Here is a 15,655-nt window from a genome sequence, read left to right on the forward strand (position 1 = left end):
GCAAACTCTCACACTCACACACACGCAAACTCACACACACACACACACACACTTCCACACGCGCGTCTCACCATGTGTGAAGTGACTCTGGTCTGCCACATATCCACTTGTTTCGGTGTGAGATCAGGGATCTGCATCCCAAAGCGCGCAGCCAGAGCCTCCACGTAACCTGCTAAACTACACACAGCATTACTAACACACACCACTAGTTCACCCGCACACTAGTTCACACGGTTAGTGAAGCGGTTTACCCGAGTCCAGCCAGATCAGACACCAGATTCCCCAGAGCCGCCGCTGAAACACAAAGACCATCAGTGAAGCTTCTGTGTGACTAACTACTGGACGAATCTCACAAGAACCAGATTTCATTCCAGATTAAAGGAACTTATATTTAGCATGAAATATACCAATAAAGATGGTTTAAAGGAACATTTACACTTTTTGCATTGTGACTTTTCAATTTCATGACGATTAAAACACAAATGATTTATTTCAAGCCCCAAAATCAGCAATAATATAACACGTCCTGACATATTACTTAAATTTATGCTAAATTTAGATCAGCATACGTTAAAATCAGTACAACAGATAATGCATCAATACTTCAGATTTTATATAAGATCACATTAGATCAGGGTTTCCCAAACTGGAGTTCTTGAGTTTATGAAAAGTTATTAATTAAATAAATACAATTAAAATAAAATGCTTACTAAAAAAAATTATATATTTTATTTAAAATAAATTAAAATGAAGATGCATAACTTTAAAATACAAACAATCCAAAATAAATCATCACTAAAAGTATATGAAATTTCATTTTAAAAAACAGAAAAAACGTTTAAAAACAAAATAAAATGCTTACTAAAAACAATATTTTATGTGAACTCAAAATGTTAACAAAAAGATTAGATATTTTATGTAAAATAAATAATATAAATAACTTAATGTAAAAATAAAAACAATTAAAATAAAACAAAAAATGAGAATTATTTTATTTGTTTAGCTGCATGTCATGTAAGCATTAACCGACATCAGAGAACTGTGAACAAGTGAACATGTCATTAAATTATTTAAATATGAATTCAAAAAAATTTATTAATATTTAAAAATAATATATTTTATCTAAAAGGGTTTTGGCTGATAAAAAAAAAAAAAAACAGGAATCCCTGATCTACAGTAATGAGAACTGGCTATATGTGCTTTAACTGTCATGATTTTATATATGTGTGTATATATTTATTTCAATAAACTTAATGGCCTTAAACATTTTGTTTAAAAAAATAATAAGTATTCTAGAACTTTTTGTCTTCTGATTTGGCATGAAATGTGAACTAAACATGTTCTAAACAGGTTTCATGAGATTCACCCACATAATAGTCACTGCTGACAAGAGAGACAATACCAGAATAAAACAAAACCTGTTCTGACTAGTGTGTGTGAGTGTGTGAGTGTGTGTGTGTGTGAGTGTGCGTGTGTGTGTGTGTGTGAGAGAGAGAGAGAGCGAGAGAGAGAGAGAGTGAGTGAGTGAGTGTGTGTGAGAAAGTGTGTGTGTGTGAGAGAGAGAGAGAGCGAGAGAGAGAGAGAGTGAGTGAGTGAGTGTGTGTGAGAAAGTGTGTGTGTGTGAGAGAGAGAGAGAGCGAGAGAGAGAGAGAGTGAGTGAGTGAGTGTGTGTGAGAAAGTGTGTGTGTGTGAGAGAGAGAGAGAGCGAGAGAGAGAGAGAGTGAGTGAGTGAGTGTGTGTGAGAAAGTGTGTGTGTGTGAGAGAGAGAGAGAGCGAGAGAGAGAGAGAGTGAGTGAGTGAGTGTGTGTGAGAAAGTGTGTGTGTGTGAGAGAGAGAGAGAGCGAGAGAGAGAGAGAGTGAGTGAGTGAGTGTGTGTGAGAAAGTGTGTGTGTGTGAGAGAGAGAGAGAGCGAGAGAGAGAGAGAGTGAGTGAGTGAGTGTGTGTGAGAAAGTGTGTGTGTGTGAGAGAGAGAGAGAGCGAGAGAGAGAGAGAGTGAGTGAGTGAGTGTGTGTGAGAAAGTGTGTGTGTGTGAGAGAGAGAGAGAGCGAGAGAGAGAGAGAGTGAGTGAGTGAGTGTGTGTGAGAAAGTGTGTGTGTGTGAGAGAGAGAGAGAGCGAGAGAGAGAGAGAGTGAGTGAGTGAGTGTGTGTGAGAAAGTGTGTGTGTGTGAGAGAGAGAGAGAGCGAGAGAGAGAGAGAGTGAGTGAGTGAGTGTGTGTGAGAAAGTGTGTGTGTGTGAGAGAGAGAGAGAGCGAGAGAGAGAGAGAGTGAGTGAGTGAGTGTGTGTGAGAAAGTGTGTGTGTGTGAGAGAGAGAGAGAGCGAGAGAGAGAGAGAGTGAGTGAGTGAGTGTGTGTGAGAAAGTGTGTGTGTGTGAGAGAGAGAGAGAGCGAGAGAGAGAGAGAGTGAGTGAGTGAGTGTGTGTGAGAAAGTGTGTGTGTGTGAGAGAGAGAGAGAGCGAGAGAGAGAGAGAGTGAGTGAGTGAGTGTGTGTGAGAAAGTGTGTGTGTGTGAGAGAGAGAGAGAGCGAGAGAGAGAGAGAGTGAGTGAGTGAGTGTGTGTGAGAAAGTGTGTGTGTGTGAGAGAGAGAGAGAGCGAGAGAGAGAGAGAGTGAGTGAGTGAGTGTGTGTGAGAAAGTGTGTGTGTGTGAGAGAGAGAGAGAGCGAGAGAGAGAGAGAGTGAGTGAGTGAGTGTGTGTGAGAAAGTGTGTGTGTGTGAGAGAGAGAGAGAGCGAGAGAGAGAGAGAGTGAGTGAGTGAGTGTGTGTGAGAAAGTGTGTGTGTGTGAGAGAGAGAGAGAGCGAGAGAGAGAGAGAGTGAGTGAGTGAGTGTGTGTGAGTGTGTGTGTGTGAGAGTGTGTGTGTGTGTGTGTGAGAGAGTGTGTGTGTGTGTGTGTCTATACCTGCCATGGTGGATATTCCCAGGGTCAATCCGATGGACAGTTCAATCTGAGTGCCCTTAAAAAACAACACCATATGCATCATTAGAGACGAACACAAAGAGTCTTTGAATAAATCCAAGATCTAAATACAAGAAAATGACTCCAGGGCTCAACGCTAAGGATTTTTTCCATCGGTCCGGTGGTTCAGATGTTTACTTGCCCTGCCAGTATTTTCTTGCACTCACAGCTCTGATGAGAAAAGCTGAATCTCTTGATTCACACACAGACAACAATCAGAACACCTGTGTTTACTTTTTCTAAACAAATAATCTGCATCAACACTTCCCGGTTCTTATGGCAAAAAAGGCTGTTTTAAATAAGTTTAAAATAAAATAAATGTAAAAAGTATTAATACTACTGTTTTGGCATATACATACTGTAAATGAGAAAAAAAGTTAATTTTAATCAAGTGCAATATGAATTTTATGCGTTGGCCTGTACTGTGTGTTTGCTATATTACACTCATATTATTGGAAAGTTACTCCCTTACCTGCATCAATTTTTTATCATGGTCATTATATAAAGTGGTTCAACATATTACAGCCATGTTACTCTGCAATAAATAGGATAAACATATGAAAGATGATGTTTATCCCGGATCTGCTCTCTCGCATCTGCATGCACAAGTGCACAAGTGAGTTTTGCTACAGGAATATCGCGGAAGGAGTATAAAAAGTCAAAGCAAATTGAAAGATTCAGCTTTTCACATCACAGCTCTGAGTGTAAATTAATATGACCAGTTCTCACATTCAAATCAACAAGCTCTCGAGTTTTGCTGCTTTTTTACCTTCATAGTCTACACACTTCATAATATTTCCACACAAATTACATTTTGGAAAATGACTGCAGTGCGGTTTGTGTGCAAGCCCGTTTCCATCACTGAATAAAAAATAAAAATGGTAATTGCGACTTTTCATCTCACAATACTTCAGAATTGCGTGATATAAACTCAAAATTCTGAGAAAAAAAATGTCTTTTTACCCCTCAGAATTGGACTTTGTAACTTGCAATTGCGAGTTTGTATCTCTATAAATATATCTATTTTTTCCTCGCAATTCTGACTTTTTTTTTCGCAATTCTGACTTTTTTTCCCGCAATTCTGACTTTTTTTTTCGCAATTCTGACTTTTTTTCCTGCAATTCTGACTTTTTTTTCCGCAATTCTGACTTTTTTTCCTGCAATTCTGACTTTTTTTTTTCCCAATTCTGACTTTTTTTCCCCCAATTCTGACTTTTTTTCCTCGCAATTCTGACTTTTTTTCCTGCAATTCTGACTTTTTTTCCTCCCAATTCGACTTTTTTTAACTCACAATCGCGAGTTATAATGTCCAATTCTGAGGGAAAAGACTATTTTCGCAATTCCGATTTTATAACATGCAATTACGATTTTATATCACGCAGTTCAAACTTAATAACTTGCAACTGCCCAGCTTTACCACATATAAATGTCAAGCAGTTAAACAGCCCACCTTTTGAAGATGTAGCCAGAGATCTAAATGCACTGAGCTTCCAAAAGCAAACTGCTTCAGATAGTTCTGTGGGAGAGAACAACACAATTGGTCGTGAAATATGACTTGAAATTTGTATGAACTCTTAAACTTGTTCAAAAACATGAGAGTACAGTCAAACTTACACTGAGTCCTTTGGCAAACACAGGCTCTGTCAGGAATTCAGAGAGCATTTTAAGCACTGCAGCTCCCTGAAATGACAAACATATGAAATGCATTTATCTCTGACTGGACTGAAACTACCCTGACTGCTTTATGACTTTATTTGCAGTCCCTCAAGAGATCGCGCTTTTGGTGGTCTTTCGAAATTCCACAATATCAGAGCTCAAGCTGAAACCCAACATAGATCCAACATGAAGATCCAAAACATTTTTTAATGTTGTAATCTATTCAATTGTTATGAGTGGTTGCCAGGGTGTTGCTAGGTGGTTGTTGGGGTGTTCTGAGTAGTTATTCGCAGCTCATTACTATCTTGTTGCAGAATGCTTATCAACCTGTTTGCTATGCAGTTGGTATGTGGTCGGTAAAATGTTCTTAGTGTGTCACTGTCTGGTTGCCGTGGTATTCTGAGTGTTCTTGGAGTTTTCAGTCGAGTTTCTAGAGTGTTCTTCTTGGATTCTAGGCTTTGCTAATTTGCTAGGTCTCATGATAGTGCAGTAGAGTTTTGTACCTTGCTGTAGGAAATTGTGTTGAACATTTCGCTAATTTCTGAGGGTGTGTTGACCCCTTCTTCCTTTCGGGAAGAGGGGGTGAGAGGAGCTCAAGCTATCCACAGCAAACGCTCTTTGCAGGTCATACAGAATGATCTGGTCTTTCTGGTGAGGGATAGAGTTGATTGTCAATTACATCAGTTACAAGGTGTGACTCTTCTATTTATTTAGCTGCACTGCAGCATGCAATACTACATCCTCTCTCAAAGGTGAAGTGTGTAACTTCTGCACCACTAGTGGCTATAAACGGAACTGCAAAAATAATTAATGTTTCCAGGTTTACCAAGTTTGTTTGTTTGTTTTCAGGGCATATGGTAAACCTGAAACATTTATGAAAAAGTACCTATTGATTTATTTATTTATTTAGAAGGCAAACAAGTTTTTGGTAAACCTGAAATTTTAATAATAAATATTTAATTTATTTAAATGAAAAATGAATGAATGAATGAATAGATAGACAGATAGACAGATCTTTGTAAACCGGGAAACATTTACTATTTTAGCAGTTCTGTTTATAGCCACTAGTGGTGCAGAAGTTACACACTTCACCTTTGAGAGAGAGGATGATGTATTGTTGCATGTTGTTGTTCAGCTAAATGTATTGAAGAGACACACCTTGTAACATGTAATTGACAATCAACTCTGTCCCTCGCCAGAAAGACCAGACCATTCTGTACGACCTGCAAAGAGCGTTTGCTGTGGATAGCTTGACTTCCTCTCACCCCCTCTCCCGAAAGAAGGAAGAGGTCAACACACCCTCAGAAATCAGCGAAATGTTCAGCACCATATCCTACAGCAAGGTATAAAAATCTACTGCATTATCATGACAACTAACAACTTAACAGTGCCTAAAGAAACAATAAAAACAATCTAGCAACTGGATAGCAATGGACTAGCATTCATTCTAAATACTTAGAACATTGTAACAACCTTTAGTTTGGGTTTCAGCTTGAACACTGATATTGTGGAATTGCGAAAAGCCACCACTCTAGAGAGGTTGCAAATAAAGTCATAAAGCAGTCAGGATAGTTTCAGTCCAGTCAGAGATAAATGCATTTCATATGTTTGTCATTACAGGGAGCTGCAGTGCTTAAAATGCTCTCTGAATTCCTGACAGAGCCGGTGTTTGCCAAAGGACTTGGTGTAAGCCTTACTGTACTCTCCTGTTTCTGAACAAGTTCCAGAGTTCATGCAACTTTCGTGCCGTATTTCATGACCTGATAGTACAGTTGTGTTGTTCTTCTCCCGCAGAACTATCTGAAGCAGTTTGCTTTTGGAAGCTCAGTGCATTCAGATCTCTGGGACCACCTTCAAAAGGTGGGCTGTTTAACTGCTTGAGATTTATATGTGGTAAATGATGGTCAATTGCAAGTTATTAAGTTAGAATTGCATGATATAAAGTCCTAATTGTGTGTTATAAAATCAGAATTGCGAGATATAAACTCGCAATTGTAAGAAAATAGTATTTTCCCTTAGAATTGGACTTTACAACTCATAATTGTGAGTTTATATCTCACAATTCAGAAAAAGTCAGAATTGCAAGAAAAAAGTTTATATCACAATTTTTCTCACAATTGCGAGTTTATATCTTGCAAATCTAAGAAAAAAAAAGAGAATTGCAAGATAAAATGTTCGCAATTCATCGCAAGTCTGATTTTTTTTCTCGCAATTGCAAGTTTATAATTGCAAAAAAGTCAGTTTATATCTCACAATTCTGACTCTATAATTTGCAATTGTGAGTTCATATCTCACAATGCTGAGAAAAAAAGTCAGAATTGCATGAAAAAAGTCCGTTTATATCTCGCAATTCTGATGTTTTTTCTCACAATTGAGTTTATATCTCGCGATTCTGACTTTATAATTTGCAATTGCGAATTTATATCTCTTAAAGTCAGAACTGTGAGATACAAACTCGCAATTGTAAGAAAATTGTCTTTTTTTCCTTCAGAATTGGACTTTATTTCTCGCAATTATGAGTTTATACCTCACAATTCTGAGAAAAAAATCTTTTTCGGAGAAAAGGTTTTTTTTATTGCAATTGCGAGTTATATAATAAATAAAAAAAATAAAAATAAAATATAAGAAATAAAACTTTCTTTAACTTGATTGTTAATAAAGAAAATGATACTTGAGTCATGTTGTAGTTACATAGTTGACTAGTTAAATGTAAAAAAAAGAAATAAAAATTTAAATCGTAAATCAGTCAAACGTTCTGAAAAAAAAATAAAATAAATCGAGCCCTAATATGTGGTGTAGTAAACACTGTAAAACTTTAAGGAACTGTTCATTTTCACTTCTCAACCAGGCAGTAGATCAAACTCCAGGAGTGAAACTACCGTATAGTGTTCATGAGATCATGAACCGCTGGATACTACAGATGGGTTTCCCAGTAATCACTATTGACACTCGAACAGGGAACGTCAGCCAAAAGCACTTCCTTCTAGAGCCTGACGCAGTGGTGGATAGGAAATCTGAATACAAGTATGTTGTCAAACATCATCATTGTAATATAACATTTCCAGATCCTCTGAAAACCCTTCTTATAAGTCTAACTGCTGTGTTAAACCTCAGCTATGAATGGTTTGTACCCATCAAATGGATGAAGAAACACCAGGTGCAGGACCAGCTGTGGCTTCTGCAGAAATCAGGTGCCTTAAACCTTGTTAAGTCACTTTATACTTTTCATCTACCTCAAGATCTTGCAACAGGTCTTGCACACTCTCGCTCAGCCAATAAAATCGCAGGTCACTCGGTTCTTAAAGTTATGGGTCTCTGCACTCCAACGCAAGGGCATTTGGCCAATCTGTAGCAGGCAAAGAGTCAATCGTTATTCTACAGGGGGCTGGAGATGCATGAAATCCTGGATTTTGGAAATTTGATTTGTTTTTTAGAAGACAAGGGAGTGAAGCTTACAAAACTATTCTGGCTCGAGAGAAAGCTTTGAGTGCATGTATTTGCTTTTACATTTACTGAAGACCAACAGAAAAGTGTTTGACCATGTAAAACTGGAATTCTCACTTTTTTTCTCAATTCTCACTTTTTTTTTCAATTCTCACTTTTTTTTTTTAAATTCTCACTTTTTTTCTCAATTCTCACTTTTTTTTTCAATTCTCACTTTTTTTTTTTAAATTCTCACTTTTTTTCTCAATTCTCACTTTTTTTTCTCAATTCTCACTTTTCTTCTCGCAACCGACTTTTTTTCGCAATTCTCACTTTTTTTTTCTCAATTCTCACTTTTTCTTGCAATTCTCACTTTTTTTTAAATCGCAACTGACTTTTTTCTGAATTCTGACTTTTTTCTGAATTCTGACTTTTTTTCTTCGCAATTCTGACTTTTTTCTGAATTCTGACTTCTTTTCTGAATTCTGACTTTTTTTCCTCGCAATTCTGACTTTTTTTCCTCTCAATTCTGGACTGCAGAACTCTATATTGTGTTGACGTGACTCACGGCGGCGATCATGATGGCGTTATCCAGGAAGCCGAAGCCGATGAAGGGAATGGCGTTGTGCAGGAGAACTAGAAAGCCGCAATTTTTTTCCGCAATTCTGACTTTTTTTCCCGCAATTCGGACTTTTTTTCCCCCGCAATTCGGACTTTTTTTCCCCCGCAATTCTGACTTTTTTTTTCCGCAATTCGGACTTTTTTTTGTTCGCAATTCGGACTTTTCTTTTTTCGCAATTCTGACTTTTCTTTTTTCGCAATTCTGACTTTTCTTTTTTCGCAATTCTGACTTGTTTTTTTCGCAATTCTGACTTGTTTTTTCCCGAATTCTGACTTTTTTTTCCTCACAATTCTGACTTTTTTTCCTCGCAATTCTGACTTTTTTTCCTCGCAATTCTGACTTTTTTTCCTCGCAATTCTGACTTTTTTTCCTCGCAATTCTGGACTGCAGAACTCTATATTGTGTTGAGGTGACTCACGGCGGCGATCATGATGGCGTTATCCAGGAAGCCGAAGCCGATGAAGGGAATGGCGTTGTGCAGGAGAACTAGAAAGCAGAAGATCCAGAGCTGAGAGAAACATCACTGAATGAGTGAAAGAGCCGAGAGAGACGTGAACTCACTGTATCTGAGCTGCGCTGTCGTCGGCGGAGACGATTCCTCCGAGTCTGAAAGCACAGACATCAGATCAGTTATGTGATGCAGCTTCAAATATAAAACACACAAATATAAAACACACAAACTAGCAGTGAGAAAATATTTTCATTAACTAAAATAAAAACAAGAATGTGTCTATGTGACTTGCTTATTCTTTTTTTTTTTACTTAAGTAGAAGTTATTTAATTTTATTGCCATGTCAGCATCTTCATGACAAAAACATACAAGAGTTACATAAAAACAAAATAAAACCAAGCAAACACAAAAATACAATTTTTTTTTGTTTTTTTAATGATGATGATAAAAAAAATCTAAAATCCTTTCTGGTCAAATCTTTCTTTTTTACTTAAGTTTATACTAAATTTAACTTAGCATAAATTATTATTCAATTGTATAGCTAATTTTAAAAAAAAATTCCAACCCAAAATTTTTTTTATATTTTATTTGAGATGAAAATAAATAAAACAAACAATTTGTAGGCCTATACTATATTATTTATTGATAAATCAATATTAATATAAATAATGTAAAAACACTTACTAAAAAAAAGATGAAATATTTGATTTGAAATAGAAATAAAATACAAAACATAATTTGTATACTATATTATTTATTGATAAATCAATATTAATATAAATATATCAATGGTGATGATGTCATAATTGATCCTTTATACACTGATCAATTGATCTTTCTATATATATATATATATTCATTTTTACTTGAAATAAAATACGTATAACTTCAAGATTTCTAATTTATTTAGATTTTTTTATAAAATATCTGTTGCCGAGTTGTTGGTGTTAATAATTCAATTATACAAATAAAATAAAACGCTTACTAAAAAGATAGTTTATTTTAAATAATAAATATATAAATAAATAAAATGTGAGCTCACATTTTAATAATATTAAAAAAAAACAATTTAGAATTTTTTTCAAATTGCTTATTTTTTTTATTTTCCTTATCAATTATTACTATTGTTACGATTGTTTTTTTTTAAATTTCCTCTCCATTCCTCAACATTTATGTTCAGTACATGTCTTCTGAATGCTTTCTCGTCATGTAAATGCTAAACTATGATAAACCTACAGTCACATATCCAGAGCTCCAGATGAGCTCAAATAGTTCTGAAGTTCATAAGAGGTCAAAGGTCACACCCTCACCTCTGACCTCACAGTCTTGCATATTTTTTTTATTTTCCTTATCAATTATTACTATTGTTACGATTGTTTTTTTTTAAAATTTCCTCTCCATTTCTCAACATTTATGTTCAGTACATGTCTTCTGAATGCTTTCTCGTCATGTAAATGCTAAACTATGATAAACCTACAGTCACATATCCAGAGCTCCAGATGAGCTCAAATAGTTCTGAAGTTCATAAGAGGTCAAAGGTCACACCCTCACCTCTGACCTCACAGTCTTGCACACATTCAGCTCTCGTCTGAGTGTGAATATACACACTTCTCTAGTGTACAGCAAGCAGTGAGTGAATCAGGAGATCAATACACTGATCACACGCACGCGGAGCCAGAGCCGTGTTTATACTGAACACAGCAGAAAATCCGGTTTAAGAGAAGAACAGGATCAGAATCACACAGTGAGTGGATGAGGGAAGGTCAGTCACATGACTCGCGTCACCATAGCAACAGCAGCTTCCTGAATAAACACTGCGCTTATTACACACAACAAGACAGTGTCTGGTTTCAGTGTGAGAGAGGAACACATCTCATAATCAACTAAAACAGAAAAAACACTTGAAATAAAATGAAATACATTAAAAAAAAAAAAAAACTTATTTTATTTTGGCTGTTTGGCAAGGCAACATATTTCTCACTTTCATTTAGTTAAACTAAAAGTGAAATACACTATATACAGATATTTGAAAAAAAAAAAAATTACAAAAACTAAAACTTTAACTTTAAAATATATTAATAAAAATTATAATAGTACCTAAATGATACTAAAATAATTTAATATATATATCTAAATGTGCATAATTATGTGAAAGGTGATCATGTGATGCAATACATAAATGCAAAATAGTATCCTATAATATAAAACGTTACAATGAGCTAATTATAATATTTAAATACTATCATATAATTTATTATAATTTTATATGTTAATAAAGCAATATTATATATTATTAATGAATGTGATTTTATATATATATATATATATATATATATATATAACATTGAAATATTACAATATTGTAAAAGAAAATATTAAAAGAGATGTATTATGTATAAAAGGTGATCATGGTTTATACACACACACACATATATATATATATAAAATGGAGCCTTACTTTACATTAAGGCTCCATAATTTAACATTACTTTATTAGTTAAATTAAACTGCCAATAAAAAAATATTCTAAAGCAGTTATTAATCTTAGTTAATTTCAACATTTAATTACAACATTCTTTAACTGTAACATGAACTAACAGCTGTATTTTTTTCTTTTTCGCAAAGAATAACAACTTCTGTAACAAATGTAAATTGCTCATTGTTAATGCATTAAATGAGACCTTATTGTATTGCTCTTTATAAATCTTTTGCACTTTAATCTGTTCGAAACACTTACTTTATACATGTTTGTGTAATGCTTTATGTCCAGTTATTTATGTTGTGTTAAAAAGTTCAAACCTGTTATATTATGGCAACACGGTTTTGCAACTTGGTGATACGGTATACCGCGATAAACGCTTCTGCAATTAACGCGACATGAAAATGTGATACCGTCACACCCACACACTACTACAGCGCAAGCAGGCTGGGGTCGTGGCGTTACCTTCGGTGCTGGACTCGAAGCTCTGCAGCTCCTTCAGTAAGCAGCTCCGGTTCGCCGGGCTCAGGCTGTACACGAACTCACGCGCCTGGTTCGGGAGCTCCAGCTGCGCCGGGCTGATCTCGCGTCGGTGTGTCCCGAGGAACCGGGCGTGCAGGTGACCCGGACCGGGCGTGTGACGGGCCACGAGCGCACGCACCGCAGCCAGCCGGATCATCGCAGCGCAGAGACTCACTGGAACCCAGAACACGCTGTTAAACACGAACGAGGCGACGCTAGAGCGTTAGCATGAAAACACGAACCGCGCCTGTCATGCTGTCAGACACTCCGCGGTGTATGGGGTGTGATAACTGCACTTACTTCTCTAGCTAAGCAGACAATCGTGCCCGGACCAAAATAACCCGATCCGCCTGCACCTGCCTTTCCATTCCTACCGTAAGAAACGCACGGGATTCCTCTTACGCGATATTTTTAGGCGTTATGATTCATCGTTGTGTTCAAAAACGCGTGAGACTTTCCACACGCTCTGACGCGCGTCGCGGTCATGTTGCATGATGGGAAATGTAGTCCCGCGCGGCAGATGCGTCATGGGAAATGTAGTCGATGACGAGGCTGGATTCGGAAAACTACGGAAGCCCGTTTCAGCCATGTAATAAAAAACATGTTTGGTAGGTCATAGTTATGAGAGGAAAAGTCCAAATTATTTGTTTAAGTCGAAATTATGACATAGAAAACATAATTATGAGATAAAAAGTCAAAATTATGAGTTTAAAAGTCGAATTATGTCATACGATGTCAAAATTATGAACTGAAAAATCGAAATTATGACATAAAAAAATTGTAATTAGATAAGTGAAAATTTACTTTTTATTAAATTATGAGAATAAAGTCATATTTTGAGAATATTCGGAGTCAAAATTACGAGAATAAACTTGTAGCAATAGAATAGTCTTATATTAAACTTTTATTATTTTGATAATAACATCTAAATTACGAGAATAAAGTCTTTTATAAGATTAAAGTCAAGATTAGAAGACTTGACTTTATTCTTGTCATAACCTTAATTATTTTTTTTTTTTACATATCACTAAAACACTGTCATACTAAGTCATAATTATGAGATTAAAACAAATAAAAATTATGATAGTTTTACATTTTCTCATAAATGACTTTTTGTCATAATTATGACTTTAAAGTCTTAATTTCAATTTTTTATCTTGTAATAATTACTTTAAAGTCATAATTTTGATTTACCAAAGCATTATTTTTTATTATTAAGTGGCTGAAATGGGCTTCCATAGAAAAAGTCACAGAATTTTAAATCATATAAGCATTAGTCATGCCCTTTAAAGGCATTTTACACTTAACGATTTTAGAACAGCACCATGTGGTCTTCTCATGCATCTAAATGTTCAGATTTAAGTGAAATAAACATAATGATAACTGAATGGCATTAAAAACATGTGAGAAAAAACAAACCACAACAAAGACGTTCAAAAAATATAATCAAGTGCAAAGTTCCAGATCACTTCGAACATAGAACTTTAGCTTAATTATTTTATTTACAAAAGAACTAAAGCAGATTATGTATTTACATCAGTCCTCTTGGCAAATCAACAGTTTAACCTGAAATCAAACACGCATCTAATCATGGAGTTACTGCATTCGACAACAACACCAGAAATCAGAAAACACCAAGCCTGTGTTTTGATGAAACGTGTTAATTGCATTGTAAAATGTGCCTGGAAGGTCAAAAAAGCAACACCGTATGATACTATCAGATATTGAGGAGGGTTGAAAAATGCTGCCGGAGAGCGTAATATATCGCAGTCAAACTGAGATTAACAGCTTTCTCCAGTGGACAACTGTCAAACGTCAGTGTATCATTCTTTTATTACATGTACAATAATGTACACAATTATAAGAGAGGTCACACAAGAGACCAGTAGTGATCATATCGAGGTATACTGCGATTACAGTAGCACTCGTTATCGTTCAGCCAAACATGATCAAGAGCATTCCAGAAAAAACACAAGATCAGCCCTTTTATACGAACACAAAAGAAATTAAAAAGCATAACGTCCCTGATCTCGCGAATCGTTTTTAATTTAAATATCCACGCTGCTTCAGTTGGAGTCCGTGTCGTCGTTAATGTACTCTTCCTCTATGAGCGTCATGCCCGGCTGCGTCCCCCACTCCTCCTCGTCGTACTCGATGCTGTCGTTGTCCTCCAGAAGCTCGTTTTCAGGCTCCGCCCCTCCGGCGGCCCCGCCCCCATCCGCCCCACCCTCTTCTCCCTCAAACTCCGCCCTCTCCTGCCCCGGCGCGGCGTAGCCGTTGTTATTGGAGAATGCGGCGCGCTCGTGTCCGTCGTCCTCGATGTAGACGTGCTGGTGGCACATGGGACACGTGTCTTGAATATACAGCCATTTGCGCAAACACAGCGCGTGGAAGTAGTGGTGGCACGGCGTAATGCGCGCGGACGCGGCGAACTCCTGATAGCAGATCGCGCAAACGTCCTCGATCTCCCTCAGCGGCGCGCCTTTGACCTCCGGGAGCGAGTTGATCTTCTTGACGGCGGTGCGACGGTTGATAAACGTCTTCCAGCCGTTCTTCGCCTGCAGGTAGATGTTGAAATACGCGTGCAGGCACATCATGCACGCGCGGATTTTACTTCCCGACTCGAACATCATCGTATACGCGCCGTTTCCGAACATGATCACGCCGAAGACGAACTCGACGATGTTGCCGGTGGAGCGCACGTAGTAGACATAGTCGTCCAGCTTCTCCCAGAGCACGTTGTAGAAGCCGTCGATCATGAATAGAGCGTAGACGGTGAGCGAGACGAGGACTTTGAGACAGAGCTCCACGCAGAACGCGGTGACGGCGAAGAGCCACGTGTTTAGCACGTAGTGATGCCATAGAACATAGCTAAGCAGGACGGGGAGAGCGAAGAGGACTAGCGACACCAGCAGCACGGGAACATGTCTGCGCACTGAGGAGACGTGCGAGGCGCTTAGCGACATTAGCACCGGATCCGTCATTCCGTGGATGAAATGTAGAATCGCGGTTAGCAGAAGGCACATATTCCGGCTAAGCCGGATCAGTCGCTCTTCGGGATCCAGTCCGCTTAATCCCGTCTGCAAAGCGAGGATGAAGAACAGCACTGGCGCGACAAACCCCAGCCGCTTATCCTCCTCCTCGGTTGAGCCGATGAACGCTAAGATGCTAAGTCCCAAGTAATGCGCGAGCGACGAGATAACTGCGCTCATTCCCAACACGGTGAGCATCGAATCGCAGCCGCTGATGATCAAGTTGCTGGTCAAGTCCCAAAACAAGTCCCAGCCGAGCTGCAGGCCGCTTTCCGAGCGAACCACGCGCACTACGTACACTAGTATGACTGCTTGCGCCGTCATGCGCGTTAGCCAGAAGACGCGCAGGATGTCGGGGAAGCGTATGCGCTTCCAGGTGTCCTCCAGCAGCAGCTGCAGGCCGTAGATGCGGTACATGTGGCGCAGGAGTAGATAGACGTAGCGGCACGAGTAGTAGAACCACTTCAGCTTCCACAGCAGATTAACGGTTGCGTGCGTCGCGAGAATCGCCCCCGACGC

The 15,655-nt window shown here is 37.8% G+C and overlaps 2 protein-coding genes and 1 long non-coding RNA gene across 3 annotated transcripts in view; all 3 read right to left on the reverse strand.

The window, feature by feature from the left end:
- Window positions 1-12,610, reverse strand: part of tmem65 (transmembrane protein 65) — a 13,940-nt gene extending 1,330 nt beyond the window's left edge. The window contains exons 1-7 of the mRNA XM_016562329.1: window positions 12,405-12,610; window positions 12,048-12,278; window positions 9,214-9,258; window positions 9,071-9,138; window positions 2,895-2,949; window positions 252-294; window positions 72-177 (exon numbers count right to left, since the gene is read on the reverse strand). Of these exons, the coding sequence (XP_016417815.1) occupies window positions 72-177; window positions 252-294; window positions 2,895-2,949; window positions 9,071-9,138; window positions 9,214-9,258; window positions 12,048-12,278; window position 12,405 (549 nt within the window). The 5' untranslated portion in view covers window positions 12,406-12,610. The remainder of the gene's footprint in view (window positions 1-71; window positions 178-251; window positions 295-2,894; window positions 2,950-9,070; window positions 9,139-9,213; window positions 9,259-12,047; window positions 12,279-12,404) is intronic.
- Window positions 4,402-5,237, reverse strand: LOC107747741 (uncharacterized). The gene is made up of 3 exons (XR_001640835.1): window positions 5,111-5,237; window positions 4,566-4,631; window positions 4,402-4,467 (listed from the first exon to the last, which is right to left on the reverse strand). It is a non-coding gene; the product is annotated as an uncharacterized LOC107747741 (long non-coding RNA).
- A 903-nt stretch (window positions 12,611-13,513) lies between the features above and the next one.
- The window catches only part of rnf139 (ring finger protein 139), a 6,884-nt gene continuing 4,742 nt past the window's right edge, over window positions 13,514-15,655 (reverse strand). Inside the window, exon 3 of the mRNA XM_016562331.1 lies at window positions 13,514-15,655. Within this exon, the coding sequence (XP_016417817.1) occupies window positions 14,171-15,655 (1,485 nt within the window). The 3' untranslated portion in view covers window positions 13,514-14,170.

The sequence above is a fragment of the Sinocyclocheilus rhinocerous genome, unplaced genomic scaffold, assembly GCF_001515625.1.
Source record: "Sinocyclocheilus rhinocerous isolate Xijiao unplaced genomic scaffold, SAMN03320098_v1.1 scaffold5672, whole genome shotgun sequence".
Taxonomy (NCBI): Eukaryota; Metazoa; Chordata; class Actinopteri; order Cypriniformes; family Cyprinidae; genus Sinocyclocheilus; species Sinocyclocheilus rhinocerous.